General features: G+C 31.4%; 1 protein-coding gene across 1 annotated transcript in view; it reads left to right on the forward strand.

Annotated features, from left to right (window-relative positions):
- The first annotated feature begins 12,641 nt into the window (after positions 1-12,641).
- Positions 12,642-22,477, forward strand: part of LOC139502917 (transient receptor potential cation channel subfamily M member-like 2) — a 69,052-nt gene continuing 59,216 nt past the window's right edge. Inside the window, exons 1-4 of the mRNA XM_071292584.1 lie at positions 12,642-12,776; positions 16,655-16,774; positions 18,447-18,545; positions 22,285-22,319. Coding sequence (XP_071148685.1) covers positions 12,675-12,776; positions 16,655-16,774; positions 18,447-18,545; positions 22,285-22,319 — 356 coding nt within the window. The 5' untranslated portion in view covers positions 12,642-12,674. The remainder of the gene's footprint in view (positions 12,777-16,654; positions 16,775-18,446; positions 18,546-22,284; positions 22,320-22,477) is intronic.

Consider the following 22,477-nt stretch of genomic DNA (forward strand, 5'->3'; position numbering starts at 1 on the left):
AGTTCAAGAGAAGTCCGAGTCTGATGTCAGAAGATGTAACCAAAGAAAATAAACAAAATGACAATAATACATAAATAACAACAGACTACTAGCAGTTAACTGACATGCCAGCTCCAGACTTCAATTAAACTGACTGAAAGATTATGATTTCATCATATGAACATCAGCTACAATCCTTCCCGTAAGGGGTTTAGTATCATACCATCATAACATATATGAGAAGAACATAACCCGTGTCATGCCAACAACTGTTTTTAGAATAAATGTGTTTAGTTCCGACGCAAAGACCTTATCAGTGACTCAATATTAAAGCCAAAATATGCAATCTTTAATGACTTGACAAAAGTATCGTAATTATATCCCTTCTTAATAAGTCTATTCAAAGGTTTTGTAAGTTTATGAGGTGAATACTGACACCTTTGTGCTTTATAAAAAATATTTCCATAAAAAATTGGATGTGAAATACCTAAACGTATAAAAAGTCTGCATGTTGAGCTATATTTACGAATGATGTCTTTATACCGATGATAAAATTTAGTAAATGTTTTGACTAGTTTGTGATATCGAAAACCCTGGTGTAATAATTTTTCAGTAATACATAAATTTCTCTCGTTAAAATCTAAAACATTGTTACAAACACGATCGAATCGTACAAGTTGAGATATATAAACACCGTAAGATGGTGACAATGGAACGTCACCATCTAAAAACGGATAATTAACGATAGGAAATGAAAAATCATCCCTTTTATCATAAATTTTAGTATTCAGCTTTCCGTTAGTGATATAGATATCAAGATCGAGGAAAGGGCAGTGGTCATTGTTAGTATTAGCTTTATTTAAAGTAAGTTCACCAGGATAAATTTCATTAATATACATACTGAAGTCGTCATTATTGAGAGCCAAAATATCATCCAAATATCTAAAAGTATTATTAAATTTGTTTATCAGATGTTGTTTTGATGGGTCTTTGCTTATTTTTGTCATAAATTGTAACTCGTAACAATACAAAAAGAGGTCCGCAATAAGTGGTGCACAGTTAGTCCCCATTGGAATTCCGATAATCTGACGATATACACAATCCCCAAAGCGAACAAAAATGTTATCTAGTAAAAATTCAAGGGCATATATAGTATCAAAGCATGTCCAATTAACATAGTTTTTTTGTTTATTGCTACTAAAAAATGACCTAAAAGAGTTTGAACATATATATTCACATTCTGATTTTTTGAATGCCCATTTAAATAGGTGTGTGAATTTTTTCTTCATGAAAATGTGAGGCAATGTGGTATACAGGGTAGAAAAATCAAAACTTTGAACAGAACTAGCATACCCTCATTAATGCCAATTGTGTTTTCATTATTTGTTTGAAATTTTCACGATGCATAAGAGACAAATCAATGTATTCAAAAGTCCAAATTTTATCCTTAAGTTTTTGGCTTATAAATATGTCAACTTCATTAAAGCTAGGTAACATTAGAGGTTCATCATAAACTTCTATAACCTCACCTAAGGCAGCTAATTGCGGCTCATTCACTCGAATGTCTACAGGGTGCATGGCAACTAATTCGGGTTCATCAACCCGCAGTCTTCTTTCTATATATGCTTTTTGCTCTACATCAACTGGCGGACGCCTTCCCACATTTCTGACAACTGGTTGTGGCTGTTGTACTTCCCTAGGAGGCCTCCTAACCCGTAGCTCCGGACATCTAACCTGGTCCTTTCGGCGACGTCTACCTCTACCTCTTGGCATTGTTATATCTATTATAATCATAAAGACATATTAGATACATACATCAAGTCTTAAAAGTCCAGTTTATATTTAAAATATATAAATTTGACTTAAGATAAATTAATCAACTCCAAATAAGTTGAAATACAAATATGTGTTCACTGCGTAGCCTTAACTAAACTTTTGATACACCTTAATGCATCCATACAAATGAAGTTGATTATAAAACGTAACTAAAAATAGCTACAATGTGTGCTTTTTAACAAAATAAACATCGTTTTGAAACGTTTTAATAGCTTCCATTACCACGCTTAACTTAATCAAACTATGTATCCGCCAAATTAAACATACATGCTATTCAAGTGAGCGAAACATTGAATAATTAATCGAGCTATTTGCAAGAAATAACTTTCAAATAAAATCAAATAATTTCTTTTACAAATTACAGAAATAAAATAATCCGTAAAATACAATTGCAGTAACTATATCTAACTATCAATAAAGCATATGTCCTTTTTGTGTTCCTTCCGAGTTCAAATCACGAAAAGAACAAATCACGAAAAGCATGCAATTTTATACTAATTAAAAGGGGAAAACCGCTTATGAAAAATGTAATTTAACAAAAGACGCTTAAGTCCATCAAAATTAAAGAAAAGTTAACTCTAGTTTAGCAGACGATACTCTCAATTTATTAAATTGATTTAATGCTTAATGATTAATCTTTACAAGGATATGGTCGATGTGTTATCCTAAGAAATTTCCAATACCTGTTTAAATGTCTTTGTGAATTTTATTTATAGTTATGGAATTCAAACATTAGAAGTATCTATTTTATTTCAATATTGCTAGTATAATTATTATTCTTTGGTTATATGATCGATAAACAGTTAAAGAGACCATTAACAGTGGTAAAGGAAAACCTGTTTAAGATAGTAACTTCTGATTTATCAAAAAAGACGTGTATTATTCGCAAACAAATTCCAGATTTTGATGAATTATGAGGAATCATAAATCTATCTATGATATATCTATTGAAGGTAATTGGAAATATTCATAACTTTCTGGCTACTTGTCTTATCCAAGATTTGTGTTGAACAATGCATAGACATTGAACTACTAACAATTTGATAAACAGTGAGTATCATTTTTTCAATATATATATATTTTTTTGAATATCTATATGATAAAAAAGGCAACATATATCTGATACATCATTATTTCTCTTTGAAATACAGATTTACAAAAACTTCTTTGATTGACACAACAGTGGGTATACGTCAGTTGAATTACATAGATACCTCAATAGTCACATTAATACCAGAAGTACAGTCCCCGGAATTTGTACAGTCACAGATAGGGAAATATTCGAGGGTTTATATATTTTTTGACCGCTGGCTCCCTCTACCCGGTCACTCCCTCACATTTGAAATGTAATATTATTCACAACAAAATGAAAATAACTCAAGAGGCATCGCCTTTATTTGTTCTCCTATTCGCAAAGTAATAACGAAACCCTAACGTCCAATGAAGCTCTCACCATACTGCATTTTTGTTATGCTTTTAGAAAGCAGCTGCAGGGTAATAAGGGCACGTCGGAATATATTTTTGCATAGACAATTGATTAAAGTCACAAGAAACCTCAAATTAAAAGAAATAATGCATATGTTTTTTTATAACTCAATGGATAGTTTTCATTATAAATCTTTTTAAAATTCTTTAATTTGTTCATATTAAGAAAAAGTTTTGCTACCTTCCAGGAAGCATTTCCCAACATATTTTCCATATGCAAAGTGACCTCAGTGTGATACATCTCGTAAAAGTCCGGTGATCGCAATACGCATGGATGTCCTAAAAATAAACTATTATCTGATTGTACATGTTAAACACGTGCTCAATATCCATGCTGTTTGGTAAATTGTTGACAAACATATTTGAATCAGGTGACAATCTTTAACTTCGGCTTCAAAACACAAACTTTAATTACCTGCCATATTTTCACAACAACACTGACCGATGAAAAAAAAATTGACAATTACACGAAATTTAAGCGAAAAAATGATAAAATCGTGCACAGAAGACTAAGTTTATGATGTTTGAATGCATTAGTTCAAGAATTGGAATAACATTTGTTTTCACCGGTCACTCGTTTAATTATGACTTTAAATATAACTTTTTTTTTTAATAAAAAAGTAGCAAAAATTATTGTAATTTTAGTTAAAATTACCGTTTTAATGTGATCGATATGCAACTAGCCGTTCAATAGGCGTATGTCGTTCTTGAACTTGATTTTCAAAAAACATTGTTATTGTCTATCATTTTTCAGATTTGTAACGTTTATATTGGGCTATTGTGCAATTCTCCGCCACAATTAACAGACTTATATCACCGTCTAATTAACCTATTTTATTTCAACCATTGTAACTAAAAACAATACAATAACATGTCACATATTGATTAATATTTTGATATTCACTATTTTTTTTTTGTATATGCAGCCATATGTACAAATGTATGCGTTCTAAAAATAACCCAAAAATTTCATTTTAATTTTAAAACTGATTGATAACAAGTTTAAGAACATGAAGATCATTCTTCAAGAACCATTACTTTAATTTCCGAAATTATATAGAATACCCTGTGGACAATTTTGATATTAATAACGTTTTTTCCGCCATCTTGAAAATGGCAGCCATATTGGATTTTTTTTGAGTTGGTCCATAGCAGAAATCAAAGGGTATAAAACCAAGAACTACTGTGCAAAGTTTCATGAATTCCTCATCAAATGAGCAATTCTGCTCTATATCTGCACCAATCGGCCGGACAAAAATAATGTTTTAAAGAGTTATTTTTAATTAGTACCTACAAGAAAAATTATTTCAAAGCAAGTTAAAAAATCCTTTACGTATGCGAAATCAAATTAGGTTGTTCAATGTTTGTGTTGTAATAGACAAAGCCACACTCATATATAAACACAAATATGAAATGTAAAAACTTGATGGAAAACATTTTATTAGCGGTTAAAAATTGTCATGACTAAAAAGGCCAAATTTAGTGAAATTTGCGAAATATTAAGAAACAATATAAACATGCAATGGATAAACATGTTGCATTGAGAATGTCTAACAAATACCTGCAGTTAATAAAAATAAGAATACCACAGGCCTTGGGTAATACGTCAATATTTGTGTAATATAGATCTCTGACAGGATATATACTCTAACTCGACAATGTTAAAATATATACCTTGTATTAGTCCTGAATACAATATATTTTACTGGGCATCAAATGAACATTTATAATGACATATCATTATGATAAGATTACGAATGATAAATATATCGTTGAATAAACACACAACTTTTACATGCAGTTTGCGTAGGAAATAATTCATCCGAGTTAATTTTTTTACCGTGTTTCAAACTGATATTTTTAAACGAACGATTATTCCTAGCGCAATTGATCAATATAATTATTGGCAATGTTCTGTTTACTACGTGTTACGGATCTGATTATAAAACATAGTTGTTAAGAAAACATAAACAAAGCATAGGTATTACATATCAATGGCAAGTAATTCAATCACTGATTTTAAACCAAGATAAATCTTTAAAACTGAAAAAAAAACAGATCATGAAATTCCATTTAATCTTTATATTGATTTTTTCCCCAAGTTAGTCTTTATTTGTGAGATATTGACTAAATTATACGGATGGCTTTAATGGTGTGTGTTAAAATTTGCGTCAAAACAAGGTTAAAACAAGAATTTTCCTGCAATCAAAGGTTTAACTGATTTAACAAGAAGTGAATATTCCTATTACATCGGGACATTCAATGATTTGAATAATGGTCAGCTATATATCTCGAAATCGAAACAGGAAGAGTAAATATCGAATCAGAATATCAACTGTCTACATGGACATACAAAATAAAACCAAAAAAATCTACTCGATATTGCTTTATATATGTGTTTCCCTCGAAACAAAAATGAGTTTGCGACTTGAACCTATATTCCAACTTTTCACATTTTGTTTAATTTGCTATCATGATTCGTTTTCACAAAAGAAAATAGAACTAAAACTGATCGTAAGTCATGAACAATTCAGTATACCTACGATCATACTAAATCCTACAACCATATCATCTGCTCTATTGATTGATGTTTACATATGGCAAGAAATACGTTACTTGCATGTTCTCACTAAAGCGACTTCATTAACATATCTGTGTTCGAGACAACAAAGCTGATACATAAAAAAACAAGAAAGAACTACGAAAATCGCCACTCCATGAGCTTGATTGTCACTATTGCGAGAGGAAAGCCTGATTACTAAATGTACTTGTATTTAACAATATGATAATGCTTACGTGTAATAACAGGGGGAATATTCGGCGGCCGAAAAATAAGGTAATCCTGCCATAATCTGTATGTGCCTATCTCAGATCATCAGCGTGTAGTTCAGTAGGAATTGTTTGTTGATGCGTATTCTATTTGTATGTCGTTCATTATTTAGAATTTTCAACTAATCATTGAAATGACACAAAAACTAACAACTATATGTCACCATAAGGTCTTCAACAATGAACAGTCTATAACGGTTAGTCAGCTATAAAAGGTTTGAAGTGACAAATGTTAAAAGACCTGATTATTGTTAAAATACAGAACTAAAACATTGCACAGCATAAATGATGACCAATAAAACAACGAGCTCCTGATTTGAATAAGATGCATACAGAATATGGCTGAGGTGTTGACATCGACTCGTGTAATTCTCCAAATGATTCGTTTGTTTAATAGTGCGGTGACTGAAAGCAGATTTTTTAAAAATTTAATCTCCCCACCGAACACACACCTATATAATATATCATTGGAAAGAAGAAATCGTGTACTATAATAATATGCCTGTCGTCAGGACTTGATATGGTCACATTTTTTTTTTAATTGAGGTCAAAGGTCATGTAAAAATCTGTGAAAATTAGGGAAGGTTTCAATTTTGACATTTTTTACTAGTTCTAAACTCTACCTAAATACAGATGATACTGTTTTGGCTTAAGTAATGTTTGTTATTATACATAAACCTTAATCATTTAGGCTTTTTTTATCAAAAAAAATTCTAAAACAACGTTTTGTAACCAAAACTTCAAAAATCAAGTTTTCAACCTATAAAATGTTTAGAGCACCTTAACCTTATGAAAAATTTCAATTTCAGGTAAAAATCAAGTGTCATAAAGGACAATACTTTAAAATTAGTTTTTAAACTATCATATTGAGTGAGGTATCAAACCAAAGCAATAGAACACTACAGTCAAATATGAGCTCAAATTGTTGCTTTTTTTTTCTTCACAATTATTACTGCTTCCATAGTATTATCTGTTGTTGTGCATTGTACTCTGGTTAATATCTATCACATTATAGGTTTTGTACCTATATTCCCCCTTTTTTCCTTGCAACGTACCACAAACTTCAAAAGTATTCCATATAAAAAAAGAAGATGTGATATGAATGCAAATGAGGCAACTCTCCATTTGAGACCAAATGTGACATAAATTAACAATTATAGGTCCCGTATGGGCTTCAACAATGAGTAACATTCATACTGCATAGTCTTCAATTCCCGAAATGAATAATGTAAAACAAACGAAAAATCTAACGGCCTGATTAATGTACAAAATAAATAAGAAAGAAACAAATATAGTATATAGAAACAAACGACAGACACTGCATTACCGTCTCGTGAATTGAAACAGACACATACAGAATGTGGCGGGGTTTAACTTTTTTAAGGGTGCGACAACACTCCCCTAACCTGGGGACTGGGACCGTGTGTACCAGTGCAACAAGCGTTATACCAAATCAACTGTTATCTCCATCATCTTCATTTTCATCAACCGTCACAGGACATCTTTAAATATTTCGACACATTTCACTCTTCTCAAAGCAAACACGTTATTTTGAGTTTTTCTTTTCAAGTACAGACAAGGTATTGTAGGAAGTCCGAAGACATTTGCTTCTGAAAAAAATACCAGCTTCAAACCATCCCTATCAATTCATCCAATATTTAACAAAGATCTAAAAGGTGGTTTAGGAAGGTGTGATGAAATCCAGATGCTTGTATGCAAGGATGCTGGGGAAACATTATACGAGACGTACACACTATCTTGACATAAATTCGCTCAATTTCATGGTTCGCAATGCATTAGATAGCGTCGCACTTTACTTTAAGAAGCATAAAATCCATTGGCATTCAATGTTTCAACAAGGTGTTTTGAACCAAACTCATGGTACATTTGTTAAGCCAATCCTAAATGAAGAGGAGTAAAAATAAATTGACCACACTAACGATTGACTCAACAATTGCTTAGCATTTACGCAATTTCACTGGTGCCATTTCCTGAGAATAGTCTTGGCAGTATGCAGTTTCATCGAGTTATATATAAGTTATATTTCGAGTTTTCAATTGACTATCAGCTGATATGGCATCTCAAATAGTTATTTTGCTACTAAATGTTATTTTATATTTGCCTCGAACTTGTTGAAGTTGTTTGACAACTGAATTGCTATAGAAATCAATGAGTTTAGACTACATTTTACAAGTGGAATATTTCAAATTTCAGTCGAGTTTTTTTTGTATATTAAGCACTAAATATTATTTAACGACTTTTGTCTTTTCTTTGGACTTAATGGAGCAAGTTGCAACGGACTTGACATATCACGGAATATTTACTGAAACTATCCGTAAATTATTTTGATTTTACAAAAAGACTTTTCTGACAAAGTATATTTGATGTTTTATAACAAAAAAACATAGAATATAAATATATACAAACAAAGTATGTGGCATATATCAGTGCACTTTAATTGAAAATATGTGCATATATAATAGCGAAAAAGGTAGTAATTTCATATATCAGTTGAGGGAAAACGGTATTATTTAATTTTCCCAGCATTAGGTTGGCCTTTTGTGTACCCAAGACAGGTGAAGGAAGTCAACTTAGGAGCGCCGTGATTGGATGTAAGGGTACAATATATTTTTTTATTTATCTATGAATAACTTCAGTGTTTATATTTACAGTATAAATTTTAAAACCTATTGAAATATTTTCTAGAGAATTATTCGAAAAGGCTTTCAAAATTTCGTAATATTGCTGCAAAATGACGGTGGGCATGGATACCATAAACAAGCTCCGTTGGAAATTGGTCATGATACTATTTGGCTTCAATTTTTAAAATAGAGTAATAAAGTACTAACACCACACATAACTGTTTTATCCAGGTTTTTATTATAAAAAGTGGTAAACTTAGAAAATGTTAGTATTGTCGCCTATGGCAGAATAAATAGTACTGTTTTCCCTATATTCAAGATAGCAAGGGAAATCAAAATTAATGAGACTTCAGTCATATTATACTATTTTGAAGCATTTGATAAGTGCATTTGATTTTCATCACAAAGAATAGAAATTTTTAACTGAGAACAGTACTGTGTTGAGAAAAGTGCTGAGTCATCATTATAATTCAAATTGATGGGTACTGATATAAAACTTTATTCTAGAATTTCAATATTATCTATATTGTATAAACTGCACCAAACTATTCTTCTTTTGTATTTGCTTTCACCTTTAGCAATGATTAATTCAACTGGAAATCCCAGAATTCAAGTCGCGACAAATATTTTTAACCATATATTTGCCTTTTTTGCTGTGTTAAATTCCCTAAATGTATCACTTGGGTATTTCTCTAGACATGATATTTTAAAATAGGAAATTGTCTGGTTAAGCTTGTAATGTTTATGGAGTAAGACAATATTTGGTCATACTAAAAGCATTTTCAGTGTTAAAATTGTCTATTTAAGAAAAAAATGAGGCCCACCTGAGGCTAAATTTGATAGAATTTGTACACTCCTGTGTAAAGAATTGCTCACATTGTTGGTAATTCATGCAGCAAATATTTCAATAGTGCTTCATTTTGTAGTTTCTATCTTTTATTATATCAGGCATATATAATTTGTCATTTTGTACAGTCTGAAAGGACTTTTGTTGAAAATTAATACTCTCAAGGGACATAATTCAGCCTTTTCATAGATTAATACAGGTAACAAAGGCATCTTTAAAGTTTAGTATTTTGCATATTAAATATTTTAAGTGTCTTATATCTTTGTTTTCATCATCTCAAGACAGAAAAATAGATTTTAGAACAACCTAGCACCACAATATGGCATATAATAAAGCATGGAATGGAGATTAGTATGGAAAATCTTGAATTTGTACTTTTGTTGTAAATTTTGGATAAAATGAATACAAATTGAATGCAATTGTCATTTTTATCTGTTTTCATGGAACTGTTTATCATTCTTTTTAAATGAGATAAGATATGACTGGATACAGGTTGTTTATTAGGCCTTATCTGAAAGAAGTAGAGAAAGAGGTAAACCTGCATGTAGGGGTAAGGACAAAAAATGATCCATGTTTCTTTAATTAATGAGGACATACAAGTATTTATTATAGCTAAGGTTTTCACAATAACCCAGTATTGCATTAATAGTGTCATAAGAATTCTTTATAGCTTTATGTCACAGTATAGGGAAAACGGTAGTATTTATTTTTCCCAGCATTAGGTTGGCCTTTTGTGTACCCAAGACAGGTGAAGGAAGTCAACTTAGGAGCGCCGTGATTGGATGTAAGGGTACAATATATTTTTTTTATTTATCTATGAATAACTGCAGTGTTTATATTTACAGTATAAATTTTAAAACCTATTGAAATATGTTCTAGAGATTTATTCGAAAAGGCTTTCAAAATTTCATAAATTTGCTGCAAAATGACGGTGGGCATGGATAACATAAACAAGCTCCGTTGGAAATTGGTCATGATACTATTTGGCTTCAATTTTTAAACGAGAGTAATAAAGTACTAACACCACACATAACTGTTTTATCCAGGTTTTTATTATAAAAAGTGGTAAACTTAGAAAATGTTAGTATTGTCGCCTATGGCAGAATAAATAGTACCGTTTTCCCTTGAGAGCAAATTATTGACTAATACACAAAATGTGACGGAAGGCAAGTGATTAAGTTCCGTGTTTAAATTGAAGTTTTTTACTTCATTCCTTTTCCATTGAATTTTTATTTTTTTCATGTTTTGGTTCCGAAATTTTTATAACTTATTAGTTTAATGAAAAACTATATGATTGAAATATTATGAGATAGTTTGTATTACTACTATGAGGAAGAAAATAAAGTTTGCGTCTGAAGTTGCAATTAAAATTACCTCAATTTTAAACAGTCCAAACTTCGCAAATTTTATAGGTTAGAAGAAAATGAAATACTGAATAGAATATTTTGATATATAAATGTCGCTTCAGGAAAAACTATTTCAATTAAATGTAAGCAAACATACACAATTTTTTCATTTTGAAAAAGGGGGGTTGAATGTCTCCAATATACTACTAGTCATTAAAACAACTTTTTGAAAAATGTGACCGTACGAAATTCTGAGGACAGGGCAAAAACTAAAGAAGACATATTTATCTTTAATTTAAGACCATTTTTAGCCGTGTGTTATTTTGGGAGAGTAAACTCGCGATCTAGACGACTTTTTACACTTCTGTCACTGCACTATAAATACTTGGCATTTAAATATTTATCTTTACACGTTTGTGATAAAGATAGACCAACAAGAGCTTTTTAGACGTAAACATTCATAAAAACCAATGTTTTCATTTTTTATGTGAAAAGGACTATAACAAAAATTATACAACAATACAAATAAATTACTTTCCATCAAGTGGCGACTTGCAGTGCCAGGCAAGATCCAGTCTATTACGTATTTTTTTAACGATAGCAATATTTTTTTTATATCTAAATGAAGTACACTTAAGAATTTAATGCTTCTTTTTGTAACTTAATTCAGGTGTATAAGTGTTGACCGAATTTTATTTTATATGAAGGGCGGAATAACGCTAGATTGCAGTAAGCCAATCGGAGTATCGTATTATAAGGACACATACATCTAATGCAACTTTTATGCACTCATATTTATTTAGAATGTATGTATAAAAATGAAGATGTTGCATAATTGCCTATGAAATACTGTACATGTCTCTCTTCACAAGATCCTGTTTGAAAATAAGCTAGTAATTATAATTGTCATCGCAAAATTGACGCCAAATATGCAACGCGCTACAAAGCGTCACATGTGTACATATTAATTGAAAAGGACTCATCTAGTAATATGTTAAAAACGAACATTGTCTAACGTTAAGTTAATGTAATGCAACTGCTATCAAATGACTAAACAAACATTCATGTGTTGGAAGTCTGCAGTCCGAAGTATCAGTGTCCATATGAGGACAAATATTACAATGTATAGTGGTCTTGCATATAAAAATGATTGAGTCGTGCCTAATATACATTTTAACCATTTCATAAATAATTTAAAGATAGTTCTAGAATATCGGTCGGTTAAGTCTAAGAGTACTAATTAAGCCTTTCTAATTCTATATGACACCTCTAAGATATATCAATGTAATTAGTAGATCATAATAATGAATCGTGATCAATATTTCAATAAGAACGGTAATTTATTTATTTCATTAAGAGACAATAAGTTTAAAATCATCGTTCAATGTCAATAGTGAAAAGTAAATTAAGGTAGCCAAGGAAGATCCCATTTACTGACTTCAAAAAGCAAAAAAAACAACAACATTTAAATCCAAAAGTAAAAGGTAATGTTTTAAACGCCATAACACGATTACCTTTGGCTGTCTGCATACAGGTACTGCATGCATGAACATAAAGAGTTGTGTCATGATTGCAAATGAGACAACTAAATAACCACCGAAGAAACCCTTGTTATTTTACTGATTTTTTTTATGTATATAAATATAATATATGTAGTGTTTATAATTTGGTATTTTCAGAATAGATATACATTGCAGATAGAATTTAAATATGGAGACAAATGGAACACTAATTTGTGATCCTTTACAAGATGATCTTTCTACTATATCAAATGAAGATAAACGCCGAAATACGATTAACAGAAATTTAGAGGTATTTTGTCTTTATTTTTTCATGATTTGTTATCGCAAGATTAACGCCAAATTTGCAACGACCTACACAGCGTTACATGTGTACATATCAATTGCCTGAGACTCATCAAGTGTTTCACCAACACGAACTTCGGAAAAGAAATGTCTTACGATAAGTTTGCGTAACATCCATAGGAAAATCATAATCATTCGAACATGTTGTATGTTTTTTTGTTTGTTTTCCATGTATTTTCAAAGTATATAGAGACAACGTAAATTCACGTTTTGCACGACAAACACATAACTATCTTCCTAACAGTCTCAGAGTCTATTACCGCCTTTCGAATAAATAAATAAAAAAGATGATTTAACAAGTTCACATATCTTTGAAATGAAAGAAGTATAGTATCATTTTAAATCTAAGATTTCAACTCTGATAAAAACAGTATAGTGTTGTAAAAGCAAAAATGTCCATATTGAAATAAATAATAACTCAGTACAAGAGGGACGAAAGATACAAGAGGGAGAGTCGCAATCATAGATTGAAAATAAACTCCATGACCAAAAATAAAAAAAAGACAAGCAGACACATAATACAATAAAGTCACAACAAAGGAAACTATTGACTTAGCAACGTAAACCCCACCAAAAGCACGTAAACCCCACCAAAAACTTGGGGTGATCTCAGGTATTCCGGAATGGTACGCATATCCTGATCCACTTGTGGCACCCTTCGTGTTGCTTATGTTATTACAAATCCGGTAAATAGTCTAACTCGGTAGGTCACATTCGTGAAAGGGAAAGTGTATTGTACTTACGAGATAAGGAATATATATATCCGATACCATCTGTGATGGCGTCCGTTAAACTAACGAAGGGATGATTTAAACTTTGAAACTTTGGTTTAAGGGCTTCGTGGTGAGTAGCAATCATCTATCAAAGAAATCATGATAGGCAATACATTCCCGGGAATTTCGTATCGATTGGGAGATAAGTACTCCTTATGTAAGAGCTGCTGGAATTTTGCTTCATAGAAATGGAAAGATCACAACTGGGAAGCTGAAATCATCTCTTTTGTCGTAAAGATTTGTTATCAACCAACCCTCATTGTCAATTTCTATATGTATGTCAAGATATGAGGCAGACTTATCGGGGCTTTTTATAGCTGACTATGCGGTATTGGCTTTGCTCATTGTTGAAGACGTTCGGTGACCTATAGTTGATAATGTCTGTGTCAATTTGGTCTTTTGTGGATATTTGTCTCATTGGCAATCATACCACATCTTCTTTTTTATATTAACTGTGTCTGTAGTATTATTTATCTGTAGTTCGATGGGATAGATTCGATCAACAAGTCATCAATGTCTTTAGTGTAAGAACATCATCTATATAGCGAAACACAAAGTTAAAGGGAATTTCTTACTTCTTATCTTTCTTTCTAAGTTGTTCCTGTATGAAGTCAACTTCATAATCACAAAGAAACATTGTTATTTTTTAGTACATTTCCCCCCCCTTTTCGTACAAAATAACTCACACAACCGAGGCACATAAAACAAACGACATATGGAAATCGGTTTGCAAATAGACCTATATTTTTCCAAAGTAGTCACGTGGTTTTACCTCATCTTCAAATAAACAAGTTGTCGACTTGATCAATTAACAAGTTGAATTCATCATGTCGACTTCTTATTACTAGTCCTTATATTTATATTAACTAGTCGACATTGTAATGCAATTATTTCCTAATCATTCCGACAAGTTGACGCTACATGATGATTAAATTACAACTTATAACACACAACAAAACTAATGATTCCGACTTATCAGCAACAAAATAACTTAACAAGGGGTGCAACATATGCACTTCCAAATAATAATGTCGTTCCAGAGAATTGTTTGTTAAAATCAGAGTGATTCTTTACAAAGTAGGATGTATCCCTCTCCCAGACAAGATAATTGAATCTACGTTCGCTACTCTTATTGAAACAAAGTAATACCAAATCTTTTTGAAATTGCAAAGGAACACAGAACAGACCTATGATTATCGAGGATTTCCTCTTTGGTAAATGTCGTGAGGGTATATAATAAGTTACCAAGCAAATTGTCAATACCTAATTCATTTATCAAGTAGTTATTTAATAATATTTAAAAACAAACACTATATTGTTTTGGGCTTTATTTGCTGGGAAAACAACATATTTGACATGGAGGTAGGACAAGTGTCTTGCAACATTTGGGTCTTAAATAATTGATGTAATGTGGGTATTGATAAACCCATTAAGGTTCTTAATTCGGATTTGTATTAACGACCTTACAGCCTTCACCCATTTCGAAAGAGTATCTACGTCTTTGTTCTCGCGTTTAGCCCTACGACTGCCATACTCCTCGACTGAATCTATCAGTATATTGAAGTTGTATTTCCAATTGTTGGAGTTAAGCTCAAGATATTTCGAACCTCTGGAGAAAAGCAGGGTAGTGTTTTTGACAAGCAGGGACCTGATTTAAAAGTACAAAATTCATAACTCGATCAATGATATTGGTTAGCGTAATGATGCATTTGAAGAAGACACATGCATCTATAAGTGCATTAAAGCATTGTCAAAAGGGTTACTGCAAATTGAAAATCATTGCATGTATATGTATTAATATTACTATTTGTGCTTTTTGAAGAAGAGACAAAAACTACTAATTATTCAAAATTCAGTAAAACTTGAATCCATAGTTCTTATTGGTACGATCCTCATTCAGATTATTCGGTTTTGTTTCTGTAAAAAAATTGTCACCAGAAAGGGTACTTAACTTGAAAGAGAGTGTCTATTTTAAAATTGCAATATAAGTTGATTAATCGAGTGATTGGTGTCAATACCACTTTCAACCTTTTGTTCTATTTTACGGTGATTCCTTTATGTTTATGAAGGAAGCCAGATTTACGAATACATCATTGACCTTCCTAGGAAAATTGACAACCCTAATCATTCTAGATTGAAATCGAACTTGTAACTTCATTGTCAATGTATTTTGATTTCTTAGAACACTCAAAAACGAAGTTCACATCAATATTGCAATATGATATTGGTATGATAAGTGTGCGTATTGAACAACAGTATCAGTTTATATGCGTTATATGATGCTAGAAGATATGATCATTTTTTAGTCGAGTGTCCTGTCAGATTACATCACAAGTTCAGTCAGATGTACTCCTAAAGAGAGAACAATTCACGAAAATTACCATGAAAGTGAAGAAGAAAGATCGAAGACACACGAATTAAGTTTTCTGAATAAATGTATTATGATATTTCTGTTTTGGGATTCATAAAAAACGGTAACGCATAAACAAATCGTTGATCGATGTCAACAACGTTTATATCAACAGGATAATGATTCGTATGACTTAAAATTATACAGTGAAAAAATATCTTCGTTAAGTATTTCATTACTATTACGTAGCTTTTTGTGCAATTTTGAGACATAACTTGACAAATGTCTATCATCAATGTCAAAAAGGCATCTAATTCGATTGATAGAAACATGCATTCATAAAATTAGTAACTTGCTACAAATTGCAATAGAACAGTAGCATAATAAACAAGCACATTGAAAAGTAAAATCACAAAAATACTGAACTTAGAGGAAAATTACTTCGGAAAGTCCATAATCACATGGCAAAATCAAATAGCAAAACACATAAAAAACGAATTGACAAGAACTGTCATATTTCTGACTTGGTACAGGCATTTTCAAATGTAGAAAATGGTGGATTAAACCTGGTTTTATAGCGTTAACCCTCTCACTTTGATGACAGTCTCATCAAATTCCGTTTTATTTACAATGATGCGCTAAAACAATAGTATCATTTCATTTTTTAAATATGCTTTACACGAATATTTTATTTTATTTTAGTCCAGTTCCCAGTCATATACAAACGAGGAAAGTAGTTCAGACGGAATGAATTTTAACCATAGAACTCTTAGCCAAAATTACCATGAACGGGAAATAGAACACATCTCCATGACACGAGAAGTATGTTTTCTAAATAAAGATATACTCATATTTCTATTAGATAACTTTATTAAACAGCAATACAGGTAAAACGATTGGTCAATTTCAACATCATTAAGATCTGTATGTGATTATTTCAAATTGTACAGAGGAAAACAACTCAAACAAAATGGTTTGAACCGAACATATTTTATTACAACTATTAAGTTTATCATGACATTGCGTTACTGTGCAATACACCTTATCGCTATTTGTCCGCCATTACGGGAAATCACACAGGTTCCCGTAAAATTTTGACATCATAAAGCAAAATATCTGACGCCACAATGGAAAAGTGATTGTTGTTTGCGTCAAAAGTTCAAGCGGCCGGGTCAGCCGGGATTAGCGATAAGGTGTATTGGCGAATACCCCCCATTTACTTATCCTAGATGTTATCTTTTTTGTAAGATAATTGACACATGTACCACGTACTAATTGTAGTTTATTATACTCTTTATTGAAAAGAACAAACGAAGTAAATGAATGTAGTATTCGATGAAAGCAACAAAAATTTCATAAACCGTACACAATAGTTAAATGTCAATCAAAAAAGTAAATACTATTATAAGAGCGATTAAAATACGTCACTTGATACCCTTCGAATAAAGATTAATAAGGGTGATTTTACAAGTTCAAATATATTTGAAAGGAAAGAAATATGTTATCTTTTTTAATCTAAAGTTTAAACTGTGGCAGAAACAGTTTAGCGCTTTTTGAAGAATAGACAAAGAAGATTATTATTCCGAATTCAGAAAAATTTAATCCAGAGTTATTATTGATGCGGTCCTCATTCCGATTATTTGCCCTTAATTTGATAAAAAAAAAAGTCACCAGAAAAGGAGATTGATTTACGAAAAAACGACGAAAGATACCAGAGGGACAGTCAAACTGATAATTCGAAAAAAAATCTGACAGCGCCATGGATAAAAATGAAAAAGACAAACAGACAAACAATAGTACACATGAAACAACATCTATAACTTAAGAATAAGCAACACGGATCCCACAAAAATCTAGAAGTGATACCAGGTGCTCCAGAAGAGTATGCAGATTCTGATCCACATGTGGCACCCGTCTAGTTGCTCATGAAAATGAGTACCTATCTCAATTTAAGAGGGCAATATTAGCTAACTAATCGAGTAATTTATGTCAATGCAACTTTTTACATTTTGTTCTATTTTGCGGTACATTTCTTTATTATGGTGGATGAAGGTAGATTTACTTGAGAAAAACGTCGACCTTTCTAGGAAAACTGGCAATCCTAATCAGTTAAGATTGGAATCGAACTTGAAACTTGACTAGCGAAACAGTAATTCGACATTTCCTGTTTACATATGATAAAGGTTTTCTTATCCCAGGCATATTTGGCACAATTTTTTTTTTTGGATCCTCAATGCTCTTCAACTTTGTACTTGTTTTATAAATATTTTGATATGAGCGTCACTGATGAGTGTTATGTAGACGAAACGCGAGTCTGACGTACTAAATTACAATCCTGGTAGTACCTTTGATAACTACTTAGAGCACTCAAACACGGAGGTCTCATCAATTGCAATATGATCTTGGTGAGATAGTCAGGGATAATGAACAACAACATCAGTTTACATGTGTTTATATTATGCTAGAAGATCATGAAGATATGATCATATTTCAGTCGAGATTCATGTCAAATGACAACAGATTTACTCCTAGAGACAGAACTATTCATGAACATTACCATGCAAGTAAAGAAGAAAGATCGAGGACACAAGAAGTAAGTTTTTAGAATACATTTAAAAGAATATTTCTTTTTTGGGATTCATAAAAAAAACGGTAAAGCATTTTTTATGCTATTGATGTATTCTTCTGACATTACAGTCTCGTTCAGTTTCATTGAAATCTCGTTCTGAAATTATTTCCCAAAAATGTGATATAAGTGTAAAAAAGCAATGAATTTGATAATTATCATTCTCAAACATAACTCTGAAAGAATTGTGTATTTCCAATAAGTTGTATTTGAGTGATGATTTTTTTAAGTTTTATTACGAATCAGTCATTTTTAGTGAAATTTTGAGAAAAAAGGGGGAGGGGTACAAACAATGATTTTACAAGAAACATAAATTACCATGTTGTTCTTTAAACAGAGAAAACATACTAATTGACAAAATTGACAAAATGGTAAAGGAGTACTGCTATATTTTGGGGCCAAAAAGGGGTCTTACTGGACCTACTCCTTTGACATGAAAAAGCATCAAAATATGATAAAACTTACGTATATTAACACCTACCTATAGTTTTTAGTTGAATTTATTCAGATTGGTCCCCTTCATCTTTATTGAGAGTATGAAAAAAAGTTTAATTGTGGAACTGTGATTTTTATCACGATAATAGCCCAAAAATGGGTACAAATTGATGAAATTAGGAAATACTTTCAGAGGGCTGTAGCAAAAAAAGCGCACTACCATATGATTTTTTCTTCACCAATTATTTTTTTACAGTCAAATAAACCCAAAAATCAGTTTTAGAAAAAAAGTTTAATTGTAGAAATTGTTGGCTTGCTTCTCAGAGGTCTACATCCTTAACAGCGTAAACTATCAACAGGAAAATGATTCATATGACTTAAAATTATACAGTGAAAACACTTTTTTTTAAATATCTTTTTAAAGTTCTCCATTGCAATAACTTAGCTTGTTGTGCAATTTTGAGACATTGCTTGAACAAAGTTTAACATCACTGTCAAAAAGGATTCTTAGTCACTAAAAATTTACATGTATTTGATAAAATTGGTAACTTTGTACATTTTGTAATTTGAATTATTGTCTTTTTATATTCTTTTATTGATATTTTCTATAGAGCAGGACAAATACATATCATCATAGAAGCATTTTTCCATAGATTTATAAATCGTAACGTATGTGCTTTACGATCTACGTATTTCAACAATATGATTTCGCTCTAATATTTTTTTTCATCAAAATCATAAAACAGATTGTTATGAAACGGTCATTAAAACACGGTGTACAAATACGCTTGTATGCTATGACCATGATGAAATTGCCATTGAATGAAAAATATCAATAAGACCATGAGTGTAACGACTGAAACATTTTGAGGTGTCTGTCTCATTTATAGATATTTTTCTTTATTTTTCCCTCGATTTATAGTGACTTTGAATTAGACCTACACACATGTATAAGAAATAATGTTAACTTGTTGTTAGTGAAATAACAATACACCTGCATTAAACCACTTGACAATTCTGAACAACGTAATCACATCCAAAAATAGATCATCGAGTTTTAAGTTGGTTGCCGGATATGTCATTTCAAAATCATTTTTATTTTCTTTCTTTGGACGAAATCTTCACACCGTATATATAAAACTGAAAAAAAAAAAAAAAAATTCAAAAACATAAATTTAAAGACGATGTGTAGTGATAATCAACATTCGTATTACGTTTTTGGAAATATGCGTTTCGCATGGCGCTGTGTTTATGAATTGGTTTATTGTGCTATGGTTTAATGTTTCACTTTAACTTAATCTGTGCTTTGGTCTTAAAGTGTGTCATCTAAGTTAACACTAATAGTCTACTTTTGTAACATCCTTTTGACGTTGCTCAGTTTTTATACATTCCGCTTATGTGTTATTGTGTTATTGTGATATTTAGTATTCCTGTTTTTTTTCCTTCACTTTTACTTATATTCTTTGTTTAGAAAGTGTATGCATGTCACTTTGTCTTTTGTTTCTATTTATAGTGATTAAGACTCAAACACAATGTTGTCTGCTTCAATTCATTTTTTTTTAAATTTTCACCTATGATATTTATTACGCATATTTGTTGACATAATAGAATTGTATGCAACTAAGAGTTTAGCTAGCTAAGAAACCAGGTAAATTCACCATTGTTAAAACAGGGAAATGTTTGTTCGTTGTGAGGAATAGGACAAATATTTTTCCAATTTATAAAAGTGTACGACTGCAAAATTGAGGATTCGACCAAACACAGAAGGAAATAGAAAAAAAAAGAAAATTGACAATACAAAATGGATGTTTTAAAATAAGTATCATTTTCTCTTTTTAACTGGATTTCGAATCAGAACACATATGCAACTAAAGAAAAATGGTATCCAATGTGACTACCATCACGTGCATTTACATGACAAATAAGCGAATATGTTATTATTTACAAATGAACTCATCATAGATAGTAGGAATAGATTGAGTCTATACACCAAATACAGCTAAGGTAATCTGTCCCTGAGGTAGAACAGCCTTAACAAGAATGTGTCCTCAGTAAACGAATGCCCCACTCGCACTTTCATTTTCTATGTTCAGTGGACCGTGACATTGGGATAAAAACTCTAATTTGGCATTAAAATTAGAAAGATCATGTCATAGGGAACATGTGTACTAAGTTTGAAGTTGATTGGACTTCAACTTCATCAAAAACTACCTTGACCAAAAACTTTAACCTGAAGCGGGACAGACTAGACAGACGGACGAACGGACGGACGAACGGACGGATGAACGGACGCACAGACCAGAAAACATAATGCCCCTCTACTATCGTAGGTTGGGCATAAAAACTGCATTATGTTAAGTATAACCTAAGGCGATGTTAAACAATTGAATCGCAAAAAACTAACAAGAGAAAACACAAAAGTCAAAGAACTATCAAAATCACGTGCGACTACCCTACTGGTATCAGTAGATCTTAAATTTTCCATACATTTCTTTTTATAGCTATTCAGTTAAGACTATGATACATCGTTTCGGTCAACCAAAAAGGGTTGTGACTGTGAAACTTTTGTGTTCCCCTACAAAAGGTACAACATAATTGGTATGATTTTTTTTCACTGTACGGAATATGTTTTTGGATGACAGCGGTGATACCAAGAATTCGGACTTTGACGTATACCAATATTGTAGCCAAATGAATGTATTCCTGAACCTTTTAGGTTTTTTGTTACTTTCGAATCACATAAAGTTGTTCCGTAGCTTTTTTATTTTTTTATAAACCGTGTAAACTCGACCACCTATTTTGTTAACTTCAAATGGTATCATTAATCGTCTCGGAAATTTGTCCAATCGTTAATATTCTGACAAATTGATAAATAACAAAAATGTGACAGTTAAAAGCCCCCCCTTCCCACACACACTTTTGACCTTAGAGTGAAATTGAAGATCTTATTGACCTGGTTTTCCTTTGCAAACCAATTATATTCTTACGACTAAGATACAACAAGATTACTTAATGCATTTACTCCTCATGAATACCTAAACATTGAATATTGTTTCAGTATACATGGTATGTCGCCAAAAAAAACCAAACCACACACACATGGTACAGGATTATTCATGATATGAACACATGAATATTTTTAGTGTCTTGCATAGTTTTCTGAAAAGTTGAACAGGACATTGGTTGCCTTGCCTTTCTTTTATGAACGAATGCAAATACAAAAAAAGAGTGAAAAATTCTCAAATGAAATTTAGAATATTTTCTATTTCAGTCGAAGCTGAATAAAAAGAAATTACATCTTTATTCGTGAGTAGAATGTTTGTATTATCGATCTATTACAATTACATAGTGCGGATAGTATTGTCCCTTATACCATTGAATTTTATTTCATATCACGTTGCATGTTAAATTAGATTACGCCCTTGGGTTACTTCTGTTACCATGAATTATAAAAAAAAAATGGT

This window comes from Mytilus edulis, chromosome 14 (assembly GCF_963676685.1).
Source record: "Mytilus edulis chromosome 14, xbMytEdul2.2, whole genome shotgun sequence".
NCBI classification, from domain to species: domain Eukaryota; kingdom Metazoa; phylum Mollusca; class Bivalvia; order Mytilida; family Mytilidae; genus Mytilus; species Mytilus edulis.